This window comes from Kogia breviceps, chromosome 4 (genome assembly GCF_026419965.1).
Source record: "Kogia breviceps isolate mKogBre1 chromosome 4, mKogBre1 haplotype 1, whole genome shotgun sequence".
Classification (NCBI taxonomy): domain Eukaryota; kingdom Metazoa; phylum Chordata; class Mammalia; order Artiodactyla; family Physeteridae; genus Kogia; species Kogia breviceps.
The window spans coordinates 94,151,073-94,176,077 of NC_081313.1; the positions used below are offsets into that span (position 1 = coordinate 94,151,073).

At 36.7% G+C, this 25,005-nt stretch overlaps 1 protein-coding gene across 1 annotated transcript in view; it reads right to left on the minus strand.

The window, feature by feature from the left end:
• Positions 1 to 3,887: 3,887 nt before the first annotated feature.
• The window catches only part of PGGT1B (protein geranylgeranyltransferase type I subunit beta), a 67,082-nt gene continuing 45,964 nt past the window's right edge, over positions 3,888 to 25,005 (minus strand). Inside the window, exons 7-9 of the mRNA XM_059061886.2 lie at positions 17,470 to 17,654; positions 11,609 to 11,717; positions 3,888 to 8,011 (exon numbers count right to left, since the gene is read on the minus strand). Coding sequence (XP_058917869.1) covers positions 7,830 to 8,011; positions 11,609 to 11,717; positions 17,470 to 17,654 — 476 coding nt within the window. The 3' untranslated portion in view covers positions 3,888 to 7,829. The remainder of the gene's footprint in view (positions 8,012 to 11,608; positions 11,718 to 17,469; positions 17,655 to 25,005) is intronic.

The following is a 25,005-nucleotide window of genomic DNA, read 5'->3' on the forward strand; positions in this document are numbered from 1 at the left end:
CAGCTTTCGAGTTTGCAGCAAAATAAGAATCATAAGCTAGCCTTTGTCACTTGAGAAAGGATTTTATAAATTAAATTCCAGTTAAGGACTTCCCTGGTGGCGCAGTGATTAAGAATCCGCCTGCCAATGCAGGGGACACAGGTTTCAGCCCTGCTCCGGGAGGATCCCACATGCCGCGGAGCAACTAAGCCCATGCGCCGCAATTACTGAGCCTGCGTGCCACAACTACTGAGCCTCTGAGCCACAACTACTGAAGCCCACGTGCCTAGCGCCCGTGCTCCACAACAAGAGAAGCCCGCTCACCGCAACTAGAGAAAGCCGATGCACAGCAATGAAGACCCAGTGCAGCCAAAATTAAATAAATTAGAAACAAAACCAAAAAAACCCTCCAGTTAACATGTCAAAGCAATGGTAGAACTCAGAAAATGAAGAAAGGAGAAAGTCCCTGTCAGAAACAAAGGGGAGGAATCTTATTTACTCCCAGGCCTGGGGAAGTGGAAAGGATGAGAGATGGGTAGAGGAGAGGAGGTGCGTGGAATGCCTCGTAGCAAGGTCTTGACAGGTGTGAAGGAAACTAAGGACATGGGGGTCGGTAGTCTGTCAGTACTGCCCTTAGATCCGGGAAAGAGGGCCCCACTCCAATGCTCCCCATAAGACTGGTGGGCCCCCTTTCTAGAGCATGCCCCCAGCTACCAGAGATCATGGAATTCCCACGTGAGCCCACTTCCAGGGCCGGCATGGGGTTCTCTCCTGGGTCCTTTTTGGACTGTGCTGCCAGGGTGTGTGTACACACTTGGGTCCAAGGTATGATGATGGAGCAGCTGCCTGGGGGAGTTGGAGATGATACAGAGCTTGTCATAAGCATAAGGGAGCCCCTCAAGGTGTCGGAGGGGGCCTAGGGTGGGGAAAGAGGGCTGGCCATGGGCTGGGAACCCTGAGGAGGCCAAGATTTCTAGATTTGAGCCTCTGTTTCCTTTGAGATACTTGATAGGGTGATGTTGGTAGGGTAGGAGGCTGGACACGTATGTGGGCGAAGATCACCTGACTCAGACTGTGCGGAATGAAGAGAACCTTGTGCTCAGATGGAGGAGGTGCAGGGGGGTGGAGAGAGATCAAGTGGGTGTGAAAGAGCCACCCCCCACACTCCCTCCAAGAAGAAAAAGTGGATGTGTAATCTGTGGATCTCTCTAATGACTGCAGGGAGCCAGGGCTGGCAAGCCAGCAAATCAGGGAGAAATCTTTCCCCTTTGCCTGCTCTGCTCCAGCCCAGCAGCACCGACTGCCAAATCATGGCCTGGGGTGGAAAATGAAGTTAATTGTGCATTTATGCTATTCACAATTATTCGGTATGACTTACCTTTTTTCCCCCCAAATCTGTTATTATATTTGTCAGTCTAGGAGGACAGAACATAATTTTCTGGCGTGATTTGTAACTCTTAAATATTTAGACATGTGGTACCTCAGGTGGCCTTCTGACCTGCTTCTCCAGGCTTCCTAGAAGAGGTTGCAGTCCTAGGAGAAATAGTTTTAGTCACCTCTACATCCAGGGTGGCTCAGTACCATTGAAGTGGGAGGGGAGGTTACGAGATATATGAAATGAAGACACTGTTTCAGGAATAAAGCCCTAGGAGCTTCTGCATAGGCCAAAGAGATGGTGTGTGTGTGTGTGTGTGTGTGTGTGTGTGTGTGTGTGAAGGGAACAGGAGGGTGCAGATACAGCGTCACTAAAATCAGGGAGATTGGAAGTGGCCTGGGATTAGAGCAAAAAGGACATAGTGCTGGGACTGTGCAATTAGCAGCAAAAGGCAGCAACCCACCTGCAAAGGCCACACTAGACCGGCAGCAGACACCTTAGTAGACACCAGATCAGAGCATCAACCTGCAACAGAGGCCCCCACGAACTGCCAGGAGGTACATACACTCAGCCAACAAGGAGCAAGAGAGAAAAAAAAAAACACTGATATCAGAAAAGACTGAGATTGTTAGCTGACAAATTTAAATGGCCCAGCTCCTTAGCCTGAAGATACGGGCAAATGAAGATTGGGTCCATTTGGGAAAATAAATATCATATTTTCTTTGCATGGCTGAGCATTCATTACATTTCAACCCTATTACCACAGACTAAGATCACATTAGCTTTTTTGGGGTGGGAGCAAAGATCACATTGTTGAATCGCACTCAGCTTACAGTTAACTAAAACTTTTTAAAATTTACATTTGCAAATAATTATGGGGTTCTTACTTGCTTCTCCTGCTCAAGCTGCTTTTTCTTTTCTTTTTTTTTTTTTTTGCGGTACGCGGGCCTCTCACTGCTGTGGCCTCTCCGGTTGCAGAGCACAGGCTCCGGATGCGCAGGCTCAGCGGCCATGGCTCACGGGCCCAGCCGCTCTGCGGCCTGTGGGATCTTCCCGGACCGGGGCACGAACCTGTGTCCCCTGCATCGGCAGGCGGACTCTCAACCACTGCGCCACCAGGGAAGCCCCCAAGCTGCTTTTTCTAAATCAGTGATTGGTTCTCAAATTTCAGTGTGCACCACACAGCCACGTGAGGGCTTTCAAGAGTTTTAAGATATTCTCATACAGGTTTTGGACCTCAAGTTTACATATACGTTTCTTGTTTTTGTTTCTTTTTTTGCAATCATAAAAGGGATCTTCTCTTCAAGAACATCTTCTAACTAGTTTAGGTTTATATACATATATAGTCTTTTATTCTTTTTAGTAAACATTTTTATTGAACTGTAATTATACATACAGAAAAGTGCACAAATCATAAGTGTACAGCTTGATAAATATTCATAAAGTGAATGCACCTATGTAACCAGCACCTAAATTATGAAACAGAACATCACCAGCACCACAGACTCTGTCTTGCACTCTTCCAGTCCCTGTGGAGCAAAAGAAACCAGTTGAAAACTAATGTGTCGATTATGATTCCACTTACAGAAAGTTCAAAACCAGACATAGCTGATGGTGATTTAAGTCATGATAGTGCTTACCTTTGAGGAGGGAGGTAGTGATTGAATGGGGGCACTGATTTCTGACACCATAGACAATTTTGCCCATTTTGAACTTCATCTAAATGGAATCAGAGTATGCACTCTTTTGTGTCTGGTGAAGGCTACTGATAGTTGTATGTTAGTTGTATGCAACTGCTACTTTACTAAGTTCTCTTATAGCTTTTCAACAAATGCCTCTGTGTTTTCCAGATATAAAATTTTAAAAATAGTTTTCCTCTTCCTTTTCAATTCACGTCTTTGTTTTCTTTTGTCTAATCTCATTGACTAAATCCCCCAACACAAAGTTACATAGTAGAGGAGATAGTGGGCCTTGTTCCTGACTTTAGTATCGACATAAAGATGCTGGATTTTGGGCAGAGATACAGTGTCAGTGAATTACTCATCAATTTCTACTTATTGAGTATATTTAACATAAATGAGTACTCCATTTTGTCAAGTGTCTTTTCTGCAAAGATGGAGATAATTATATGATTTTTCTCCTTAACTCTTTTAATATGATGAATATTAATGGATTATCTAATAATATTCTTGCATTCCTATAATAAATCCAACATACTCATGAAAATATTTTTTGAAAGTGCTGTTGAATCGTTTGTTAATGTACTGTTAACATTTATGTACTGATATATTCATAAGTGAGAGTGGTCTATAATTTTCTCTTTGGTACAAACTTTGTCAGGTTTTAGAAACAATGCTTATCATGTTCACTTTACAAAATGAATTTAGAAGCCTTTTTTGTGTTTTTTGCCCTTTGAGGTTCAGGAGTCTCTTTATAGCCCCTGGAATTGTTTAAACAACATTAGGATTATTTAAACATGACAGTTTGGTAGAAATACCCTTGAAACAATCTGGGCCTGATTTTTTTTTTTTTTGTAAAGAGTCCATTTGTTTTGAATTTCTGTATCTACTTCGGTAATCTTAGCAATTGGCATTTTTCTAAGAAAGGTTATTATTTTCTAATTTATTATATAAAATTACTCAAAGTAGTGTTATAATTTTGAAAAATTTTGTTTTATGGTTATTTCTCTTGTCATTTAAACTTTTGTTTTTGCTTCCTCCCTTTTTTTCTTGAAAAGATTGGTGGTTTGTCTATCTTGTCTTCCCTCCTTCCCCCTTTTTATTAATCCCTTCCTTCTACTTCCTTTTGGTTTACTTTTTCCTCCAGTTTTTAAGACTCGATTGTGTAATTCTTAGCTCTTCTCATTTTTATTGATACTGCTCTAAAACTATAAATTTCCTGTCATAATGGCTTTTTAAAAATCAATAAATACTAGGTTTTCATCAGTCTTGTGGTCATGTCCTTCTGGTGTGCTTCCAATGTCTGTGGGGATATTGGGCTGCTTATTCTTTTATTTCTTAAAACAACTTTGAATGGGCTTTGACTGTAATCCTTCTCAGGTTTTGGTTTTGTTTTGGGGTGAAATTAGTTTTCCTGTACGTTTAGAAGGAAGGGGTGCCCTAGGATGACTTTTCTTTGCTCTATGGCCCTAAAGTTCCTGTTTCATTTTCACAAAGTGATTTAAAAGATTATCTATGTCCACATATAATGTCTAGGTATATTGACTTTCCTTCCCAACATTTATCTGGACTCTCTCTTTTCTTTGTTCTATTGTACCTATCCTGTCCAATTTGGATTCTAATTCTAGCTAGGCTTCATTTAATTAGTTTAAAGATGTATACAGGACAGGGCCCAGACTGCTCTAGCACAATCATCAGACCATATCATATTGCTCTAACACTTACCTGCAAATGGGGACCTGTAGAACCCCTCCCAGTTTCAGCTTTTGTTCTCAGACTGGCCCACTGTACTTTCTAGTGAGAAACTGGGGGCAATGTTACAGTTCTATTCTCAAGGCTGTCAGGAACCAGCTGCCTGCCTCTCACTTCCTCCCACACAGATGCTGAAACTATGTTGGTCAGTGGTTTGTCCTTATAAAACTGTGTTCTGAAGTTCATGGGGACACCCTGTCATCTAGTTTTGTAGAATAGCTATCCTAGTTACTCTGGATTCGAATGGGGAGATTCAGAAACTACAATGCTGCCATCATCTTCCTCGAGTTTAAACTCTGTGGGATCTCTATTACAGAAAAGAGAGGTTTTAAAAACAATTTTATGATGGTTATGACAGAAATTATAATTAGGAATTTACTTTATTTCAGGAATTTATTTACTTAGTACTATGCTAAGTACTTTATATGTATTACCTCATTTGATCTTCAATCTTGTGAGTTAGATTTTTCCCCCCTCATTTTATCAAAGGGAAAGTTAGGGTCCAAGATTACACTGGTGAACTGGCAGATCTAGGATTTAAACCCAAGTCATCTGACTCCAGAGCACCTCCTTACTATACTGACTCTCAAAATTATCAGGCCCAACAGTTTCAAACTATGTACCACTGTTGGCAAAACTTCTATTTTAATTTGAATACTTATAAATAATTAAAGATCTAATTAAAATGTATACATATTATAGGTCAAATCTAAAAGCACTGTAGATAATAGGTTGAATTGTGTTATATGACCTAATGAACCTTGTTTTCATGCATATGCTCAAAACAAGGTCTCTCCTACCATAGTCTAAAAATACCATACTGGAGTTGGCCGTAGAGCACAGGGAACAGAGTTACTGAGACTTCATATTCCCCTTCTTATTCTATCACCACTGCTAAAGAACCAAGTATATATGTGAAATAGTGCTTATAATTTATTTTATTAATACTTTTCTGGTAGGTAACTATTTAGAAAAAGTTGGGAATAGTTTCTCCACAATTCACAATGGGCTGGTATTTTTTTGGTCAATATGCTGCTGTTGAATGTGAACATTCACTGGTCCATAAAGTTTCACAAGGAGGTCTCTCATGAGTATATCAATTAGAATCATATTGTAATATATAATCTTATGCTATTAAGTTACACATGGAGTTAGAAAATATTTAGTAGTTTTTTGTAATACTTTGACCTTGGAATTCTCCTTCATATGACTATGACTAACTATTTAAGCTTCCAACCACTAATGGCAATTCAGGAAAAAAAAACATTGGGGCTTTTTAAATAGTTCTAAAGCCGTTACATATATGCCATTTTAACTCCTGATGTCTACGAAATGAGTTAGTTTGAGATGTAGATGTCTTAATTTGTCAGAATTTAAACTGATACAAACTGGAGTAACTCATGGAAGGATGACATCTGTTGTTAGGCTTATTTGATCCCCACCATCAGAAAACTGATTTTATTTCTAATTTAAAAAAGAATCTGTTTTGACTTTGGCAAATTGAGGTTTAAAACTAAGCATGCCAATAATAAATGAATCATTTCTCCAAGTATATACTAGTTTTCCTTTGGGAAGGACCATTATTTAAGGGTATTTTTTCTCCACTCTAGGAAAGAAATTAAAATAAAAATTTAAATATTCAATACCTAAACAGTGATACTAGTAACTTAGTTTTTATACTGATACTTGTAAAACTAATAATCCAACATTTATTATCACCAAGACTTTAAATGAAACCCAGTCCCTCTGGTGAAGAGACTTCCTTCTCCATTTCAGCACTACTCTCCTAACTTTGAACGTCATAGAGCAACAGTGACAGATGTAATTTATTGATAAATTGATTACTAATAAAGATGAGATTTTATACTAACTCCTTTACAATTAGCTAGGTCACAGAATGAAGAAAACAAAGAAAAGCAAAACCCCAGGCCTTAACCCCTAAATGGTACATTTCCTTCCCACTTACCTGAAAATACAAAAATATGAATGACCGTGTATGGAGCTACACCATTAACTTTACTTGAGTGGTGCTATTTTTTTTACTTAAATGTTTACTTATTTCATTTGAAAAAACTAGAAAATCATCAGTTTGAAATTAGAGCAGCTAACACACACTGGGGCAACAAACTAAAAGTAAGAATCCAAATGGCTAAAAATAACTCAGTTATAAAAGTACAAGTATAATTTACAGTATCACATATCTCAGAAAAAGAAACAAAACCATTAAATGGCTTTCCTTCTAGATAAGACTGTTTTCTCTGCAGAAAGGAAAAAAAAGCAACTAATGATTTGAGATTAAAATCAAACATAACTGTTATTTACCCCAGCAACATCTAAAATAAATGACCCACACAGCACAAAAGTTTCCCATTCACAATCACATACAGTTATATTACTTGTCCCTCAGTTACATAATAGTCTTCTTAAAACAATCTCCCTTTAGAAAATTATTGTATTAGTTAAGCCTATTCATTCTTGCTATGAAGTTCATTTCATTTGTATAGGCCACAAAAGTTTAATTGGCACATTTTACTTAAGTCAAAATAAGTCTTTTTAAAAATTATGGGATCATCTGTTTTCAAAGAATAATCCCAGATACTTAATTCATTAAAGCAATGTTCTACCATCAGCAGTCAAACTTTTTAAATGATCACTAAGTGTTCACCTGAAGATTATCAATGCTATGTGAACTGTAAACTTCTTTTGAAGATTTGTATTTATGATACAATTTTGTACTGAAGAGCTTTTTAAAAAGATAACCTTCATACATATAGTTAGTTTGCCTCAAAGAACTTAGAAATACAGTATATAAACATTTAAGAACCACAACAGAGTCCACTGTGGTTCAAACTTCAACAAAGATTTCCTTGAAACCTAGTACGAAGGCTACTGGCTCAAGACCATATACCAAAGTGACATCAGCACAAGATTCGATTGTAAGACTTTACCTCTTAAAAAAAAGAGCACACTTGGTTATACATGGCTTTTAACCTTGAGCTACAGTTAGGCTACAAATCCCCCCCACCCTCCCAATCTAAAGTTAGTCATGTGGAGATGTGTACATTCTCTGAGCACTGTTTAGAGTCCTTGGTTTTCCAGCTCTGATGGAGATCTCGAAGGCGCTCAGAAGTCCGTGTGCTTACGTTCAGGGCAGGATGAACTTTACAAATGCCACTTTCCTCCATTAGTGACAGGCCACAAATTCCAAAGTATGCATGCAAAGCATCTGAAAATAAGGCAGTTTTATCACAACAGGCATTCTTATTTGTATAAAATATTTTAGCTACTTATAAGCCCATCACTACATTAAAAATAAATTTAGAAAAATACTAAATACAGTTTTTGAAATATTTGCTTTCTCAAAGTCTCAAACCCCAAATTTTTAAAAACCAGGTCATCAAAATCAGATGATACATTATTCAAGAAAACATCACTAACAAAGGAGAACAGTTCCTAGCTGAAGAAGTGACATTACCAACATCCTCTGTGATTAAAGAACAAAAAGGAAGAGTACCAGTGATATAAGACTTCTCACTCTAATGGGTTTTTCCCTTTTGCTTACTACAGAAACAAGGAGCTTTTTATATCATAAACAGAAATTTTTTTCTTAAAAGTGAAAATAAACCTCAGAATGTAAGTAGCATTAGCCTTCCCCCCTAAGTTTTATCTCTGACAGTTCCTAAACCATATACGATGACAATACTATGTTAAATGAAAGAAGCTTAGGCAAAATAATCCATTCTGGAATGCTGTTACCATATTTAATTTCCCTATTTCAGGTAATGTCAGTCATTCTAAAAATATCTGACCTGACAATAAAAACAAACTCACACATTCTATTTGGTCATAATAATGTGAGTGTTCATACCATAACAATTCTTCTACAGTGGCCTCACTACTGTTTCCCATCTTTCAGGGGGCAGCAACTTTCTTCCATTAAATGGCCACTGAAATCGCACGGCTGTTGCTTGCCTGAGAGCCTTATATGACTTCTGAAAGAGCTGAGAGCTCTGCAGTTATGGGAACACTACAAAAAGCAGATTTTGTAGCAGTCAAAATTTTTTTCTGTTTTTGAGTTCGTCATCATTTATGGTCTCATGAGCTATTAAAGTTCAAAACATCTTTTGTGTCAAAAGAATTAAAAAGAAAGTTTTACTTACAAAAGTATCATTTACTTTTCAAAAAAGGAATGATGGTTGTGCTTACTCAATGTTATTTGTGAAAAAGTTATTTCACCAATGAAGGTCCATGTTAATCCCCTTTTATGTCTTTTTCAGAAAATACTTAGGTTTCTTCTAGCTCATGTTCCTCTAATTTTCAGACCACAAAAAATAAACTTGATTTTTCCTATACTATTATAGTTTTCTTGCAGTTTTTCTAAAATTAAACAACATTAAATTTTATTGTGTAGAAATAAGGAAACTTCTCTAGGAAAAGAATGCAATAGAAAATACACTTAGAATAAATAAAATAGGATCTTACACTTTCCAGTAATGTAAGATTAAGTTTTTTTCTCAAAAGGATTTTTTGTAAAAGCAAATGAAATAGAAGTTAAATGTTTCAATCCTCAAAAACAAATAAAGTTTTAAAAATACTCTGTCTGTAGGTGGTGACATATTCAAGCACTGTCGATGTTGAACTATATATTTACCTCATAATAAAACTTCATTCTTTTCATAAGTTTTTCCTATAAATGTACATAAAAGCTCTGTGTGTCAAATGTGCTACTAGATTGATTTATTAGAACCAAGAATAAGCTAATTTTAAAACCTCTTACTAAAATGATTTTTATAACAGCTCTGCGAACAGATCTTTTCCACATAAATTCAATTTATCATACAAAGACTTCCTATGCTCTGTAATGTACAGGATCTGAAGACACTGTAACATATCTATAAAAAATATTACATCCAAGTATTTACTCAAATGTTAAACTTAACAACTGATCTCTCTAGAAAAAACCTCCAAGATTTTTCTTTTAAAAAAGCTATTATAAAAAATCAAAACGTATCTCAATATGTTTATATATAACAAATGCTTTTCAAGCGACTGTCATTTCCCTTTTCCCATTATTTGTTAAAACAGTACACTATTTTTTAAATAGTACCATGTACTGATTGAAAACAATGGAATCAATACCAACATAATTGTTTTCTTGAGGCACTTTTCAAACATATTTACAGCTATGAGTTATAGATACCAAAATTTAAAAATATTATTTTGCTTTAGAAATTAAAAGCATTGTACATATTTTTAAAAAGAAACATATTTTGCATGAAAATGCATGTAAATATGGATGTCAGGAAATATTCCTGCTCACTTCAGGTAAAAAAACATGATTCCATGAGCCCCTTATTTGTATTTCGATTCAGGTACATATTCTGACCGTAACTGTTCTATGACGACAGGAGGTGAAGAGGTTCTAGGCTAATAATAAAAACCATGGTACTACTGCAATGTTGCAAAAACAATCATTCCTTGAATCTAGTGTCATATATTTATAGCTAATACTTGGTCAATTTGCTTATCAAAAGTGTCAGTGTTCTGACTTATTTTTAACAAAGTCTTGAATTGAGTTTTTTGGAAGCTATAAATAAATTCATTTTGCTGCAGGTGAAACCTAAGGGGGAAGGGCAAGCAGCTTGGAGAACGATGCTAGCGGTGGGAGAGGAGCCAAATCTTGGGAGCGCCTTGTGTGCCATGCCAACTGACTCTGAGTGCTAAGAAAGTCTTTGAACAATTTTAACAGACTTAACAGAAGAGTTTAGATTAGAGGTTCTCTTTTGCATCAGAGATCCCTTTGGGAGTCTGAAAAGAGCTTTGGCCCCTTTCCTCTCATTTAAGCAAATGTATATACACACACACAAAAGTGTCACTAGGAGGGGCACTGGACTAGAGGAAGACTGGTAAGACATCTGCAGAATCCTAGGCCTGAACTTGGGCCTAGTGCCACCAAAATTTTGGGGCAGGGCAGAGCATGGAGATGATGAGCTGTGTTGGCAGGCCAGGCCTGAGGGGTCTGTAGATAGCATCCATGTAGTTACTGACTTTATTATATTAGAGCATGCAGCTTAGACTATGGCCTGTCTAGGTTTGGAAAATAGCAGAATTATCCAGATATTTTGAAGAAATGTCATTATTTCTGAAGAACCCTTTTAAAACTACTTATAAAATACAAGAATCCTCTGTTCTTCACATCTATGCCTTTCTTGAGCTGGGAAAGCATGGAATATTGTATTGTCTGAATCTATTCGGTTCCTGAGTTTGAGAGAGTGAATGGTTTGAGAGTTCATATAGCAAAAGTATTCATCTAATAAAATAACCTGAATCTGCCAAAATTCAGAGAATAAGAGTATGGACAGTGAGGGACACCTGTATTCAGGATTTGAGATTTCTGATTTAATGACTTATGAAAAGGGTAAGAACTAGCTCCCTTTTGGATTTAAGACTAATTTATTCTGCAGAGCTCAAGTGATAGCTAGTAATCCTAAAGATCTTGGATGAACCAATTCTATTTTGGACAGGGACCATTCAGACCATTTGCCTTACTGCCCACAACAAAACGAAACACTGCTAAGTGAAATATATGGGAAAAAGGGCAAACTATACCAATACATCTTGATAATCAAATCCTTCCTTTACACCCCAAAGACCCTAAATCTACCGTAAACTTAAACAATTTACCTTTTTAAAAACATTATTTAAAGTAAGTTTACAACTGTGCCTATATTTTCTATCATATGCCCTTTCTGACAAAGATGCTTGAAGATCTACTAAAAAAATAAACAAAAGTTGCTCTGGATTTATACAAAAAATAAATTACCTGGATGACTATCTGGCCACTTGGCAAATCCCCCTACGAGGCGATCTTGAGTTGATAAGATATAATTTCTATTTTTCTCGAAGTTAGTATACTGGAAAATTTTCAGAAGCTGAAATGACATGACAAATATAAATTTATTGACATAAAACTTTCATACTGACCTTTGGCTCAATTTTCAGATATATGTAATTTAAATATGCTTTTCTCTAATTAAGTAAGGCTCTCAGAGCAAGCCTAGGGGGCTTGAGCATTTAAAATTCTCAACCACATTAACCTTTTTTTTATCATCTTATCAAATATACTCTCCTTTTCTTGACCCACTCATTATTTCCTTCTTTTGAACCATACCCAACTGACTCCTCTGCATCACATTTAGCTACATTCAAAACACAACATCCCAGTATGTTCAACTTCATCAGTTATTTTTAAAAGGGAATTTTATTAACCTATATTCTAACTCTTATGACAGGCTTTTGAACTATTAGTTACAAATCGCTGGTAATGAAAACTAAAAATATTTCAAAAAAGAGCAACAAAAATTATTAACCACGTGCTAGAGACAGTTTTGTTTGAGAATAGTAAAAAAAATTAAAGCTCTTTAATTAGGAAAGATACAAGGTGAGACAAATACAATTTTAGCATAAAAAATTATGTAGCTTAAAGATTTAGGACATGTATTTGTCCTTTCTCTGAAGATCCCATTCAATAGAAAAAAATAAAGGATTGTCAAACTGTGAAGAGAACGGGGTTGTGGGGTGGTGAGCAGTGGATATGAAAGTTCAAGAAGTGTCACAAAGCAGCTGAAAGTGTGTCAATAAATCAGAGAGCCACGAAAGGTATTAATGATTAATAAAGAAGCATTATTTCTCAAAAAAAGAAACAAAACCAATAATAAGGTTATGGTACAAATAAGAAACCAACTTATTCATTCATTTGGTTTAATTAATAGAATATAAGCAGAGACTCTTTAGACTCCTGATGCTAGAAACATTTTTCATCAAGTAGCACATAGGTCATTACATAGAAAGAAGGAACAATAATCTTAACACTGTACTTGGTTTAGCAATAAAAAATATTTATACAGCCCTAATATGTGATTGTTGGTTTTCAAATTTTAAAATCAACCTACAGACAAAGCATAAAATATTTGATCATTGTTACTGAACAAAATATGAATGTTACCTAAGTTGACACTGTAAAAGTAAAGGTAAACTGAAAGGTTTAGAAGGGAGAGGAAGAGAAATGGTTCAGAACTAAAAAAAATATATACCAGTAACAATTTGCTGGAAAAAGGGGAGGCCAAATCTTCATTTTTCATAGTTGGGAATATGTTTTCATAGCTGGGATAATGCCTAAAGGTGTTAAGTCACGAAATCAGCATATTTAAAGTTATTATTTAAAGTTATCCATAAGAGTTAAAATTTTTAAAAAGGTTTAAAAGTAGTTGCCTTTAGAAAGTTGTCAAAGACCACCAAGGTCATATCAAAAAGACTCAAGAAACAACTTGAAGGGGCTCCTACTGGCTAAAGGTGGGACAATTTGAGCATTAAAAAGAACAATGTAATGGAATAAAATGGATAAAATGTATTAAAATCTATGAGTTCACAGTGATACTCAAAGGGTAAAAAAGAAAAAACCCTAAAACCCAATTATTTTATTGGAAAACTTTAGAGGATGCTAGGGAACCAACTCACTGACTGAATGAACATTAAAATTAAGAGAAAGAATCATCTGCCTTACTCTGTACAACCATACCTTAAGTTAAAGTGAAATTCTTCTTTATAAAAGAATCCTAGTTAATAAATTTAGAGGGAATGATAGAATATCACCATTTAGCAACCCCCAATGACATAATGGACCTAAGTAATGATCCTCAATGGCTGCTAAAACCATTCCATAAGAAGATGATGAAGCTTTTATACATCAGCAACAGACAATCCAAAAGGAAACTAAGAAAGCAATTCCACTCATAATAGCTTCCAAAAGAATTTAAATACTTAGGAATAAACCTATCTAAGCAGGTGAAAGATCTGTATGCAGAAACCTATAAAACAATGGTGAAAGATTAAAGATCTAAATAAATGGATAAACATTCCATAATCATGGATAGGAAGACCTGACACTGTTAAGATGTCAACACTACTCAAAGCAATCTACAGATTCAATGTAAACTCTATCAAAATTTCAACAGCCTTTTTCCTAAGAAATGGGAAAGCTAATCCTTAAATTCACATGAAATTGCAAGGGGCCCTCAAGAGCCAAAACAATCTTTAAAAAGAAAAATGTCGAGGACTCATACTTCCTGATGTTGAAACTTACTACAAAGCTACAGTAATTAAAACAGTAAGGACCAATGCAATACAATGGAGAGCCTAGAAATAAACATGATTATTGACAATGGTGCCAAGACCATTTAACGGGTAAAAAACTACAAATGGTATTGGGAAAGCTGGATGTCCACATGTGAAAGGATGAAGCTGAAGCTCTTGCTTTATACCATATACAAAAATCAACTCAAAGTGGATCAAAGACCTAAGCTCAAGAACTAAAACTATGGGGCTTCCCTGGTGGCACAGTGGTTGAGAGTCCGCCTGCCGATGCAGGGGACGCGGGTTCGTGCCCCGGTCTGGGAAGATCCCACATGCCACGGAGCAGCTGGGCCCGTGAGCCATGGCCGCTGAGCGTGCGCGTCCGGAGCCTGTGCTCCGCAAGGGGAGAGGCCACAACAGTGAGAGGCCCGCATACCAAAAAAAAAAAAAAAAAAAAAAAGAACTAAAACTATAAAACCGTTGGAATACAACATCAGGGAAAATCTTCATAACACTGGATTTGGCAATGATTTCATGGAATAACAACCAAAAGCAAGGGCAACAAAAGAAAAAATAGATAAATTGGACATTTCTCCAAAGAAGATACACAGGATGGCCAATAAGCACATCAAAAGATGCTCAATATCACTAATCATTAGGGAAATGCAAATCAAAACCACAGTGGGATGTCACCACATAGCCATTAGGATGGTATTATAAAAAAAAAAAAAACAGAAAAACCAAGTATTGGTGAGAACGTAGAGAAATTGGAAGCCTTATACATTGCTAGTGGGAACGTAAAATGCTGCAGCCACTGTGGAAAACAGTTTGGTGGTTTCTCAAAAAGTAGAACATGTAATTACCATGTAATCCACCGATTCCACTCTTTAGTAATTATCCAGAAACAGATATTTATTTTACACCAGTGCTCACTGCCACCATATTTACAATAGCCAAAAGGTGAAAGCAATCCAAGTGTCCATCAACAGATGAACAGAAAAACAAAATGTGGTATATACATACAACAGGTATATTTACTCAACCATAAGAAGGAATGAAATTTTGATATATGTGACAATACGGATGGAGCTTGAGAAATATAAGCCAGACACAGGACACAGTAGATTATATGATTCTACTTATATGATGTACCTAGAATAAGTAAATTCACAGAGACAAAAAGTAGAATAGAGGTTAGCAGGGGCTGGAGGGATGGGAGAATGGGGAGTTACTGTTTAATGAGCACAGTTTAGGATGATGAAAATGTTTGGGGTATAGACAGTGGTAATGGTTACAAAACACTGTGATTTGTACACTTATAAATAGTTAAACTTCATTACATTACATATATTTTAACACCATAAAAAAAAGTGAACAAAGAAGGCTGATGGGGAACTTTATAATGGATGAATCCGTTTTGACAACTCTGGAGCCCCTTGATCAAAAGGAGAGACAGCCAGAGATTATATTATATGCCTCTTGATGTGATGCAATAGGAAATATATATCATCCTGACTTGATATTTAATGATAAAGAATTATGGCTGATTTCTTAGAAGTGATAATATTACGGTTCCATTTTTTTAAAAGCTATTTTTGTTTAGCAATTATACTGAAAAATTTCCAGATAATATTAAAAATGGTATCTGGGATTTGCTTTAAAATATTAGTCAGTGAGGGTGAGGGAAGTGGGTAGGTATATGGATGAACGAAGGCTGGCTTTGGGATGAAAACTGTTGAGATTGGTTGATGAACATATTAAGGGTTCATTATATACTATTCTCTCTTCTTTTGAGTATGTTGGAAATTTTTCATAATTAAAAAAATTAAAATGGTGCACCTGAGGAATGGCACTAGAAGTGAGAAGAGAGACAGAGGCTACTGCCTTCATTTTAAATTGTTCTATTTTCCCAATTCACTTCAACCACATGTATGAATTTTGTTTAAGAGAAAAAATTCGGATATTATAGTAAGTCCCCACATACGAACCTTCAAGTTGTAAACATTCAAAGATGCGAACGTGCATTCACATGTCCAATCGCCTAAGTCAGTTCACATGTCTGGCGTACATTGTCAAATGCTTGCATCCTCTACAAGTGGTTGTGCTTTTTGTGTACTCTACTGTACAGTATTGTATAGAGTACAGAAGTACAGTATCTTTATTTCAAGCTAGATCTGCAAGGGGACGACTCCATTGAATTCCTTGCTGTGCAACATGAGAGTTTTACTAATGAAGACCTGATGGAACTGGAGGCCCAGAGAAAGGATGAAGAGAGACAAGAGAAAGAAGTAGTAACTGAAGAACCAAAGAGATTCATGATGCAGGAAATAGCAAGGGGATTTTCTTTATTTGAGGAGGCACAGGACCCGAATGTAGAACGGTACACAAAGGTTGCAGCAGCCGTTCAGAATGCAATCCAGTGCCAGCGTGTCATCTATGATGAGAAAAAAAGAGCTAATACCCAGACATCACTGGATCATTTTTTCAAGAGGGTAGATAGAACTGAATCCAGCAAGGAACCAGAACCTGTGCCATCCACGTCAGGCGTGAGTGACATTGCAGCTTGCCCTCCGTCTCCTATTGCTGACAATCCTTCAGCTCTACCATCTCCCACCTCCTCTCCCTCCTCCAGTCAGTAGCTCTTCTTACCTGTTCACTCGATGCCAGCCCCTGTGTGCCAGCTGTGGTACTGTACTACTGTACTTTTCAAAGTACTGTACTGTCAGATTAAAAATGTTTTACTTTTTGTGTTTGTTTTTTTACATATTATTTGTGTGAAAAGTATTATAAACCTATTACAGTACAGTAGTATACAGTCGATTGTGTTAGTTGGGTACCTAGGCTAACTCTGATAGACTCACGAATAAATTGGACTTATGAACGCACTCTCGGAACGCAACTTGTTCACAATGCAGGGGACTTACTGTGTATAGATGATGAACATAGACTTTTGTTAGATTCCTGAATATCAGGTCTAGGTGATACGTTTTAAAGGCAAAAAAGGCAATTTTAAGGTATTGAAAACTTGTGGGTACTCAATGGCTAATAAGCTTATGTATTTAGGTACATCAAAAAGGTAGCAGAGATGGGGAAAATGTATGAACATATTAATCAATACATTTCAGAAGGCTTACACAAATAAATTAATACAAAATAGAAAACCTTAGATGGTTTTTAAAGGAATGACCCATGGTTTATCTTTTAAGATTACATTTTTCCATAAACCCTTTACTGCTATGTTCAGACAGATCTCCCCACTAGATAGACCACCAATCAGTTTCAGGTACAAATTTTTTATGACATTACACCTACTTTCTTACATAGGTTCTGGGACACTATAGCTTTATAAGAATAGAAAATTTTTAAGTAGAACAACAGATAACTGAATTCTGTGGAAAAACCATACAGAGACTAGCTTTGCCAGAGCAACAGGAAAAACCTTTTGCCCTAAACCTAACAATATTTAATGAACATTACAAAGACCAAACCCTTTAAACACAGTTTTTTTATTAACAAAGAGTAAGGGCTTCTCATTTTTATTATTTCTCTTACCTTTAGAGTTGCTCCCACCCAAAAAGAATAACAGGTGTCAACAGGCTTATTAGGTCTTCCATGATAACCGTTCTGTTGTCTCATTATACACCACCTCTTTATCCTGTTCAATTCTTTTTCTGAAAAAACTTCTTCTAGTTTACCCATCAGGCACAGTGATGCAATGCCACAAAAAGTTGATCCTCCTGTTAATTAAAACCACACAATACTTTAAACTTATTAGATGTCTAGGAAAATAATATGAAATGATTGAAGAAAAAAATGGTTAAATAACTCTAGAAAATAGTGAAATAAAAGTAAAATTAAAAGACAATTTTACTTTTATTTCACTATTTTATTTACCTTAATTTCACTATTTAAAATAACCACTAAGCACTGGAGTCTTCAATATGAACTTGATGAAATAGAAAAAATTTTTAAATAATTTAAAGCTGTAAGAACAATTTTTAATTGAAAAGATTTAGAAAGTAGTTCAAAATTATATGGTTAATGGGAGAGTTGAAACTAAAATCTAGAACTCCTACTCCGTCTACTACTCTATCACCTGAGTCTGATTTTAATTCCCTTAAAGACAGTGTATTGCTTATGAATTGAAGTTCCATCTGCCTAAAGCTGCAGACTGATTTTCACACATATAACATAAACTAGAAGCTTATATGTCAGCTTAAGAAATTTAAGGAAGAAAAGTTTCAGCAAAGGGAAAGAGAGAGAGAGAGTGTGTGTGTGTGTGTGTGTGTGTGTGTGTGTGTGTGTATGTATGTTGGGGATGGGGGTAGTGTAGAGAAGAAAACTGTATCTGGAAGTAGATGCACAATACATGTCCATGCTCACAATGGTAGACTGACTAATGCCCCCCAGTGATATCCAGGTCCTAATCCCTGAACATGGGCATGCTACCTTATATGGCATAAAGGACTCTGCAAATGTGATGGAAGTTAAGGATCTTGAGACGGGGAGATCATCCTGGATGGGATGTACCCTAAGTGTAACCACAAGTGTCCCTATAAAAGGGGGGCAGAGGGAAATTAAACTACAATCAAAGAGGAGGCATTATGACTATGGAAGCAGAGACTAAAGTGATGAGACAAGAAGTCAAAGAATGTCAGCAGCCACCAGAAGCTGAAAGAGACAAAGGAACAGACTATCCCCTGGAGCCTCCAGAAAAAACCTGCCCTGCTGACATCTTGATTTGAAGCCCTGTAAGATGCAGTTCAGACTTCTGGCCTCTGGAACTGTAAGAGAATAAATTTGTGTTGTTTTATACCCCCTAAGTTTATTAAAATGTTATAGCATCAATAGAACCAATATAGACACAAAGGTAATTACTTTCCTTGGGAAATGAAAAGTCAGTATTTTTCCATAAAGGAAAAAACAACAACAAAAAAACCCCCACCACTTTCCATTGGCGTTATCTGCTGTCAACTCCAAACAATGTGAAAATACTTATATTTCCAATTTATTACAACTTGACCTAGTGATTTTTATTAATTCCATCTCTTTAAATAGATTGTTCCTAATATGCCTCATCCTGTAACTTTCCTTTTGGTGTTACAAATCTTGGCTGTATTCTCTGGCAAAGTAAAAGTGAGCATTCTCTCTAGAAAATGCAAGGCAGCTATCACATTAAAAGGTTCACTGTCAAAAAATATAAATAAATAAATAAAAGGGTCACACTGTAAGAACTATTTAGTCTTCAGAATTTTTCCCAATGGAAAAAAAAGGGAGATCTATGTTAGTCATGAGTGAATTAAAACAAAAGTAAAACAAATTTATCATAACCTTTTAGAATAATTTCTGTTCAGCAACTATCAATCTTATTTCCCCTTCAATGACCTACTAGTTTAAATTTCTCTTTCATGAGAAGTTGGCCATGACTTCAGGTATTATTACATCATTAAATATAAAGCCTCTAAGAGAAAGTACATAATCTTTAAAACTATCTACGAAGAAATAAAGACACATTTAATTGTTACTCTCCAAAATAACTGTTCAGATTTTTTAAAGCAAACTGGCACAATTCAAAATAAAAATGCTCTTTACTTAGCCCAGATGACCAGATTTTGAAAATGACAACTTCTGAAGTAAGCTTGGTCTCGGAGTAGCCAAACACAGTCACTACAAAGTCTATTCTTTAAGCTAAAATTCACTTATCAACATTTACCCCTGAGAGGTTCCCGTCTAAACAATTTTTAAAAAACAGTTCTAAAAACCTGGACTAAAAGTAGGATGTTAGAAGAGTGTTAGAGGCAGACATAAAAACAGCAAGAAAAAACAGGTAACATTCTGACAACAAGAACAGTAAGAAAAAGCAGGCACAAGAACTCAACTAGAATATCCTTTTGGGGCTAAATAGGATTAGGTCAATGATTCCTACAAGCTTCAAAAAACTTCGAGAATGTTACATCACTATATATATTAAAGTACAATTTAAGAATTCCTTTTCATAATAATGATCTGAATTCATCAAGAAAAGATTAAATTCTGTTCATTATGCCCTGGTTGAAGAAGGTTATGAAAATAACCTTCTTTATCGAAGGCATAAGAGTATAAGAATATTAAGGCACATTCAAATAAGAGAAAGATTTCCACCTGGAATTGCTGAAAGTTTGCCACCTGAAGTGAAATGCTTCAGTTATGTGAATAATTAATGTACAGAGAATACACAGTCATAAAAAAACCACATCTGGGAGGGACTGGTTCTCTCTTTACAACCTACCCCAGTTCTTCTTCCAGTTGCAGGGTAAAGGAGGTGTTACTGACATTGGTTCTGTTTGCTATGCTTTATTTATGTTTAACTTATTGTTCCCATAAGGTTTTAAAGCTTGTTTTTAAGCATTCTCTTAGTATCTATTTGTATATACCAAATAATTTGAAAGAATCTGTGTGCTCTGAAATGTGTAATTTAAGATGGTCAACAAACATACAGCTAAAGTAGAAAGCTAAGTAAACAAGTACACAAATAAGTACACCATTTTACTCTTAAACACCACATGAAAAAGGTAAAGTGAGGTAGATTCAAGGGAGTTGAATGTTTAGACAAAATCAGGCCAAGTAAAGTTTAATACTTCTCTTCTGGATTAAGGAGTAGAGATATTCTAAAAGAATCATGGAATCAAATTAATATATCTGAACTTTTAACATTATGAATCTCAAAAAGAAAAGTAGTTTCAATCCTAGCGAAGTAGAAAAATCTAATTCTTCAAAAACACATGAACATTTTCGCCTAAAACTGTACTATCATAAAAGAATCACTAGGATAAACAGAATCATAACATTTGATAATCATGGCCTAGAAGGGTACAATGTGCCTATTTAGTTTTCTTGACAATTGGACTCCAGGCTAAGCAGGTGTTGGAGAACAGCAGTTGAGTTAAAAAGAAAAAGAAAACAGTATATTAAGTAGCATTTAGACTGCAGAATTAGGACAAAAAGCACACGAAACTTGATTAACATCAAACTGTAGCAGAAGTATACATTCTAAATTCAGCCTTCCCAGCTTTGGGATGCAGAGTGGAATAAAAGTGTAACTAACTCATCGAATATGTACTGAACAACTACAATATTCAAGGGCATATGGAGTATGACATAAATAAGACACGATCAGCTTACAACCTAGCAGAGAAGATAAACAGAAGTAAATGGTACGAACCAAGTATTACGGAAATATAGAAAAGGGAGAAATTGCTTAGGGCTAGGGGGGACAAACAATGAAAGATTTTACAAAGAATGTGACAGTGAAACTAGGCATAAAAAGATGGGTAAAATTTGAAGTTTAAGAAAAGGTAAATGAAGAAAAGCAAGTAAAGGGGAAGCATTTCAAGTACAGGAAAAACAACATTAGCAAAGTCCAGGGGTGAGAAGGCATGTTAAGAACATTTGGAGAATACATTTTCTCTGCAACCTAGAGCACATGGAAGGGATCTCTCACATGTGTATCTACAAAGCTACGCTGGCACTGGACCACGGAGAACTAAACTAAGGGATTTAAATATGGGCAGAATGGTACTGCTGAACAAGTATAGGGTTTCAAGACACTTACCTGATACGTGAGCCTAGGAGTTAAGTTACTTACCTTCTCTGAGTAAAACGACAATAATCACTGTGGTGGTTTTATACTGTGTTTAACTTGGCTAAGCAAGAACTGTTTCCCAGAATCCCCTTTTTTATATGGTCTGAAGCTAAAGAAATCTGTGTGAGATCTCTAAGGTGGAAGTGAAGCAGTAGCAATTGCCCTGGTTGTGGGCACAGGAGGTAAGAGACAAGGGTAGAGTTACTGTGAGAGTCTAGCTTGCCCTTAATCTCCCATATACTTCGAATCCAAGTTCTTTTTATTTCTTGCTCTAGTGACACCAGACCCACCAATGGATGTACGAACAACAGCCTTCCAGTTGCATTCTGGCAGCTGGATGCGCCTGGCTCTCCAGATTCCCCTGCAAGGTCTCACTTGTCCACCTGTGCCAGTGCCTCAGGAGAGCTTGTCAGTGACTCTTCCCTGATCCACCTACTACCCCTTTCAGGGCCTTATTTCTCCATCTTCTTCCACAACCATGTAAAATCTTACTCCTATAATAAATTCCTAGTCTATAATAGTCATAGTGATTTTGCTTCTGATTGAATCTAACTAATACAAAGATGTCCACTCTCGGAGGGCTAGTGTGAGGATTAAGTGAGAATAACTGTTAGCTGGCAGAGAGCAGCTGCTTAATAAATAAATTATTTTAAGTCTGTAAAAGGTTATAAACTGGTAACTAATGGAGGACTGGTGTGACTGGCAAATTAAGAACAACAACAAAAAACAGGCGATTAAACACCCCAAATTCTGGATTTCTGGCTCTGAAAAATCAGTAGATCAGAATAGTTCTACATTCCTGAAGAGCAAAAACAGACTTAGAAGGAAGGAAAGAGGAGAATGATGGTTTTTAAAAATGTGCAGCTTGAGAGATATAAAGGTAGCTAGCTATGCCTGGCAGGCACACAGAAAGGCAGTATGCAGCTCAGAAGCAACAGTACAGATTTGGAAACAAAGTGTGGGTGCCATCACCCCAGGGATGATTGATAGAGAACCATCTGTTAGTTCATTTAACTATGTGCCACACGTTACAAGTGTGGGAGATACAACAGTGAATAAAACAGGCCAAAACCTCTGATCTCGTGAGGCATATATTATGTGGAGACAGACAATAAACAAATAAATAAAATAAAAGTGATATGGAGAAAAATAAAGCCAGAAAGGGGGACAGAGAATGGGGTATGTATCTGTGGTTGGTCTGCAATTCTAAACAGAAGGTATGTTTGTGGGTGGTTTGCAATTTTAAAAAGGGGACTTATCCAAAAATATCATTTGAGCCAATACCTGAAAGATGTGAAATGAAGCCAGGTGTTCGCTAGGGATGGGAGTGGAGGATTCTATATAGAAGGAACAGCAAGTATAAGAGTCCTGATATTTAGAAAGATGAATGATCCAAAGAAAAGAAGAAAGTTGGACTAAGATAAAGAGGTGAGAAGAAGAAACAAAAATGGTGAAGGAGCCAGAAACAACTTGTCAGGAAGAAGGACAAGAGGAATTGATACTTCAAGAAAGAAGGGGGAGAGGCTAGCAGCTTCATTTGCTTCAATAAATAGAAGATGAGGAATGAGAAAAAGAAACTGGATTTGAAATGTAGATCATTCATGACTTTAAAAGAAATATTTCATTTAAGTTGCTGAATCTTACAAAGAAAAATTAAAGAACAAGCCATTTGTGTAGAAGGGCAAATAGTATACCTGGACCACTATTCTAAAAAGATTAATAAAAGGAGAAAAAGGGAGAACACCATGACTTCAGAGTGCCCAATGTGCAGGACTACTTTTTAGAAAGAGGTTTCTCTTGCCAGTGTAGACAGTGATGAGATAGGGAAGGGAGGCTATACCAATGCCTTCTAGAGTAGTACTTTTCAGCCTATCTAACCTCACAGCACACAAGGACATTAAAACGTCTGACGTTTGTAGGACACACAGCAGTGACCTGAGGAGCGAGCGCCTGGCACCTAAACGGGAGCTCTAGACACCCACCTCTTGGCTGCTCCAAAGGCTGAGGCAGCAACAGCTTGGCCTGCCTATAGCCCATTTGCAGCATAACCTGTAATGTGGTACCCTGAGTTAGGAAACCCTCCTCTTGGGCTTTAGACCTTAAACCTACCAAGACAAAAAGAGTGTAAAAGTAAGATGTAAGCCTTTTGGCATGAACCACAGCCCATCAATGATGATCTTGCTGGGTGTGATCCTATTCGAGTCATACTGACTCCAAATCACTACTTGTGTGACTCAGCAAGACTTTTTTTCCATCAGAGAGTATCATGTTTGAGCGGCCCTCTCTGTTTCATATCCCAGAGAACGTAATCCCATTTTCTGGGGAACAATAGTGTCTGTTCCACAGGTCTCCTGCACTGTGAAGTATCTCCTCAGCCTGAGTGCCCATTAACATCCTTTACGATAGTGAGCCCAGACCTCGTCTTCTCAGAAATTCTTAGAGATGCCAGATTTCCTCTTTGTGCAACTACAAGTATATCCCTCCTTGCCAAGTGGTGATGACCAGTGACATAATTGCTACTGCCACCCCCAATCTCATATAGACATACACAAGAATTACGATGTCCTAATTATAGTATGGCTTCAGAGGAAAATCCAAGACAGTTTTCTATACGCCCCTTAGTGACACATATACTCTACAAATACCACCGAAGGAGGGAGTGAAAATGTCAGAGGGAGGAGGTACCTGATAGGACAGGTCCTAGGGAAAGCACAAGGAATGTGTTTTTAAAAAATGTTTATACATGGTTTACAGTTTACAAACCAGTTTCCCTCATATCTCTAACAATAATTTTAAAGAAAGATATAATTATTTCTACTCTATTGATGAGGAACTCCTCAGAGAGATTAAGTAAGGGGCCTAAGCCACGTAGCTAGTGTTAGGGCTGAGACCTGAATACTGATGTGTTCTTTCTACTCTATCATGCTAGCAGAGGGATGGACACACAGGTGAGTGCAAAAACACTGCTGTGATGATCTGGGCATCCCTAATCTGGTCTCTTTTAAAAAAAAAAAAAAAAAAAAAAGGAGCATGGAAGTAACATGTACTTCTACATGATATATTCCACTTGAAAGAGTTCAGGCTATTGAGGTTTTGACAAACTAAGGGATTATCGCTCACTCTGGTTCTGCCAAAATTGAGGAAAAGTGTGAAAGGAGAGACTGTATTAATGTACGTAGTGCACATATGCTATGTGGCAAAATGTTTTATCACTATGACTTATGACAATTATATTAAGGAAGGTAAATAAATTTTTTTCTTCACAAATTCATCGATTCATGTTTAATATTCTGTATCTAGCTTTTCAGTATTACACCAAAGAAGAAAACGTGCTGTTTCCTAACAATATTTTAAATCATCCCAAGATGTTTTCATGCAACTAACTGCTGAAATGATCACCAGAAAGTACTGTTTGAACATTCTGGTCTGAATAATCTCTGAATGGTTACTGACCTAGGAGAGGCTCG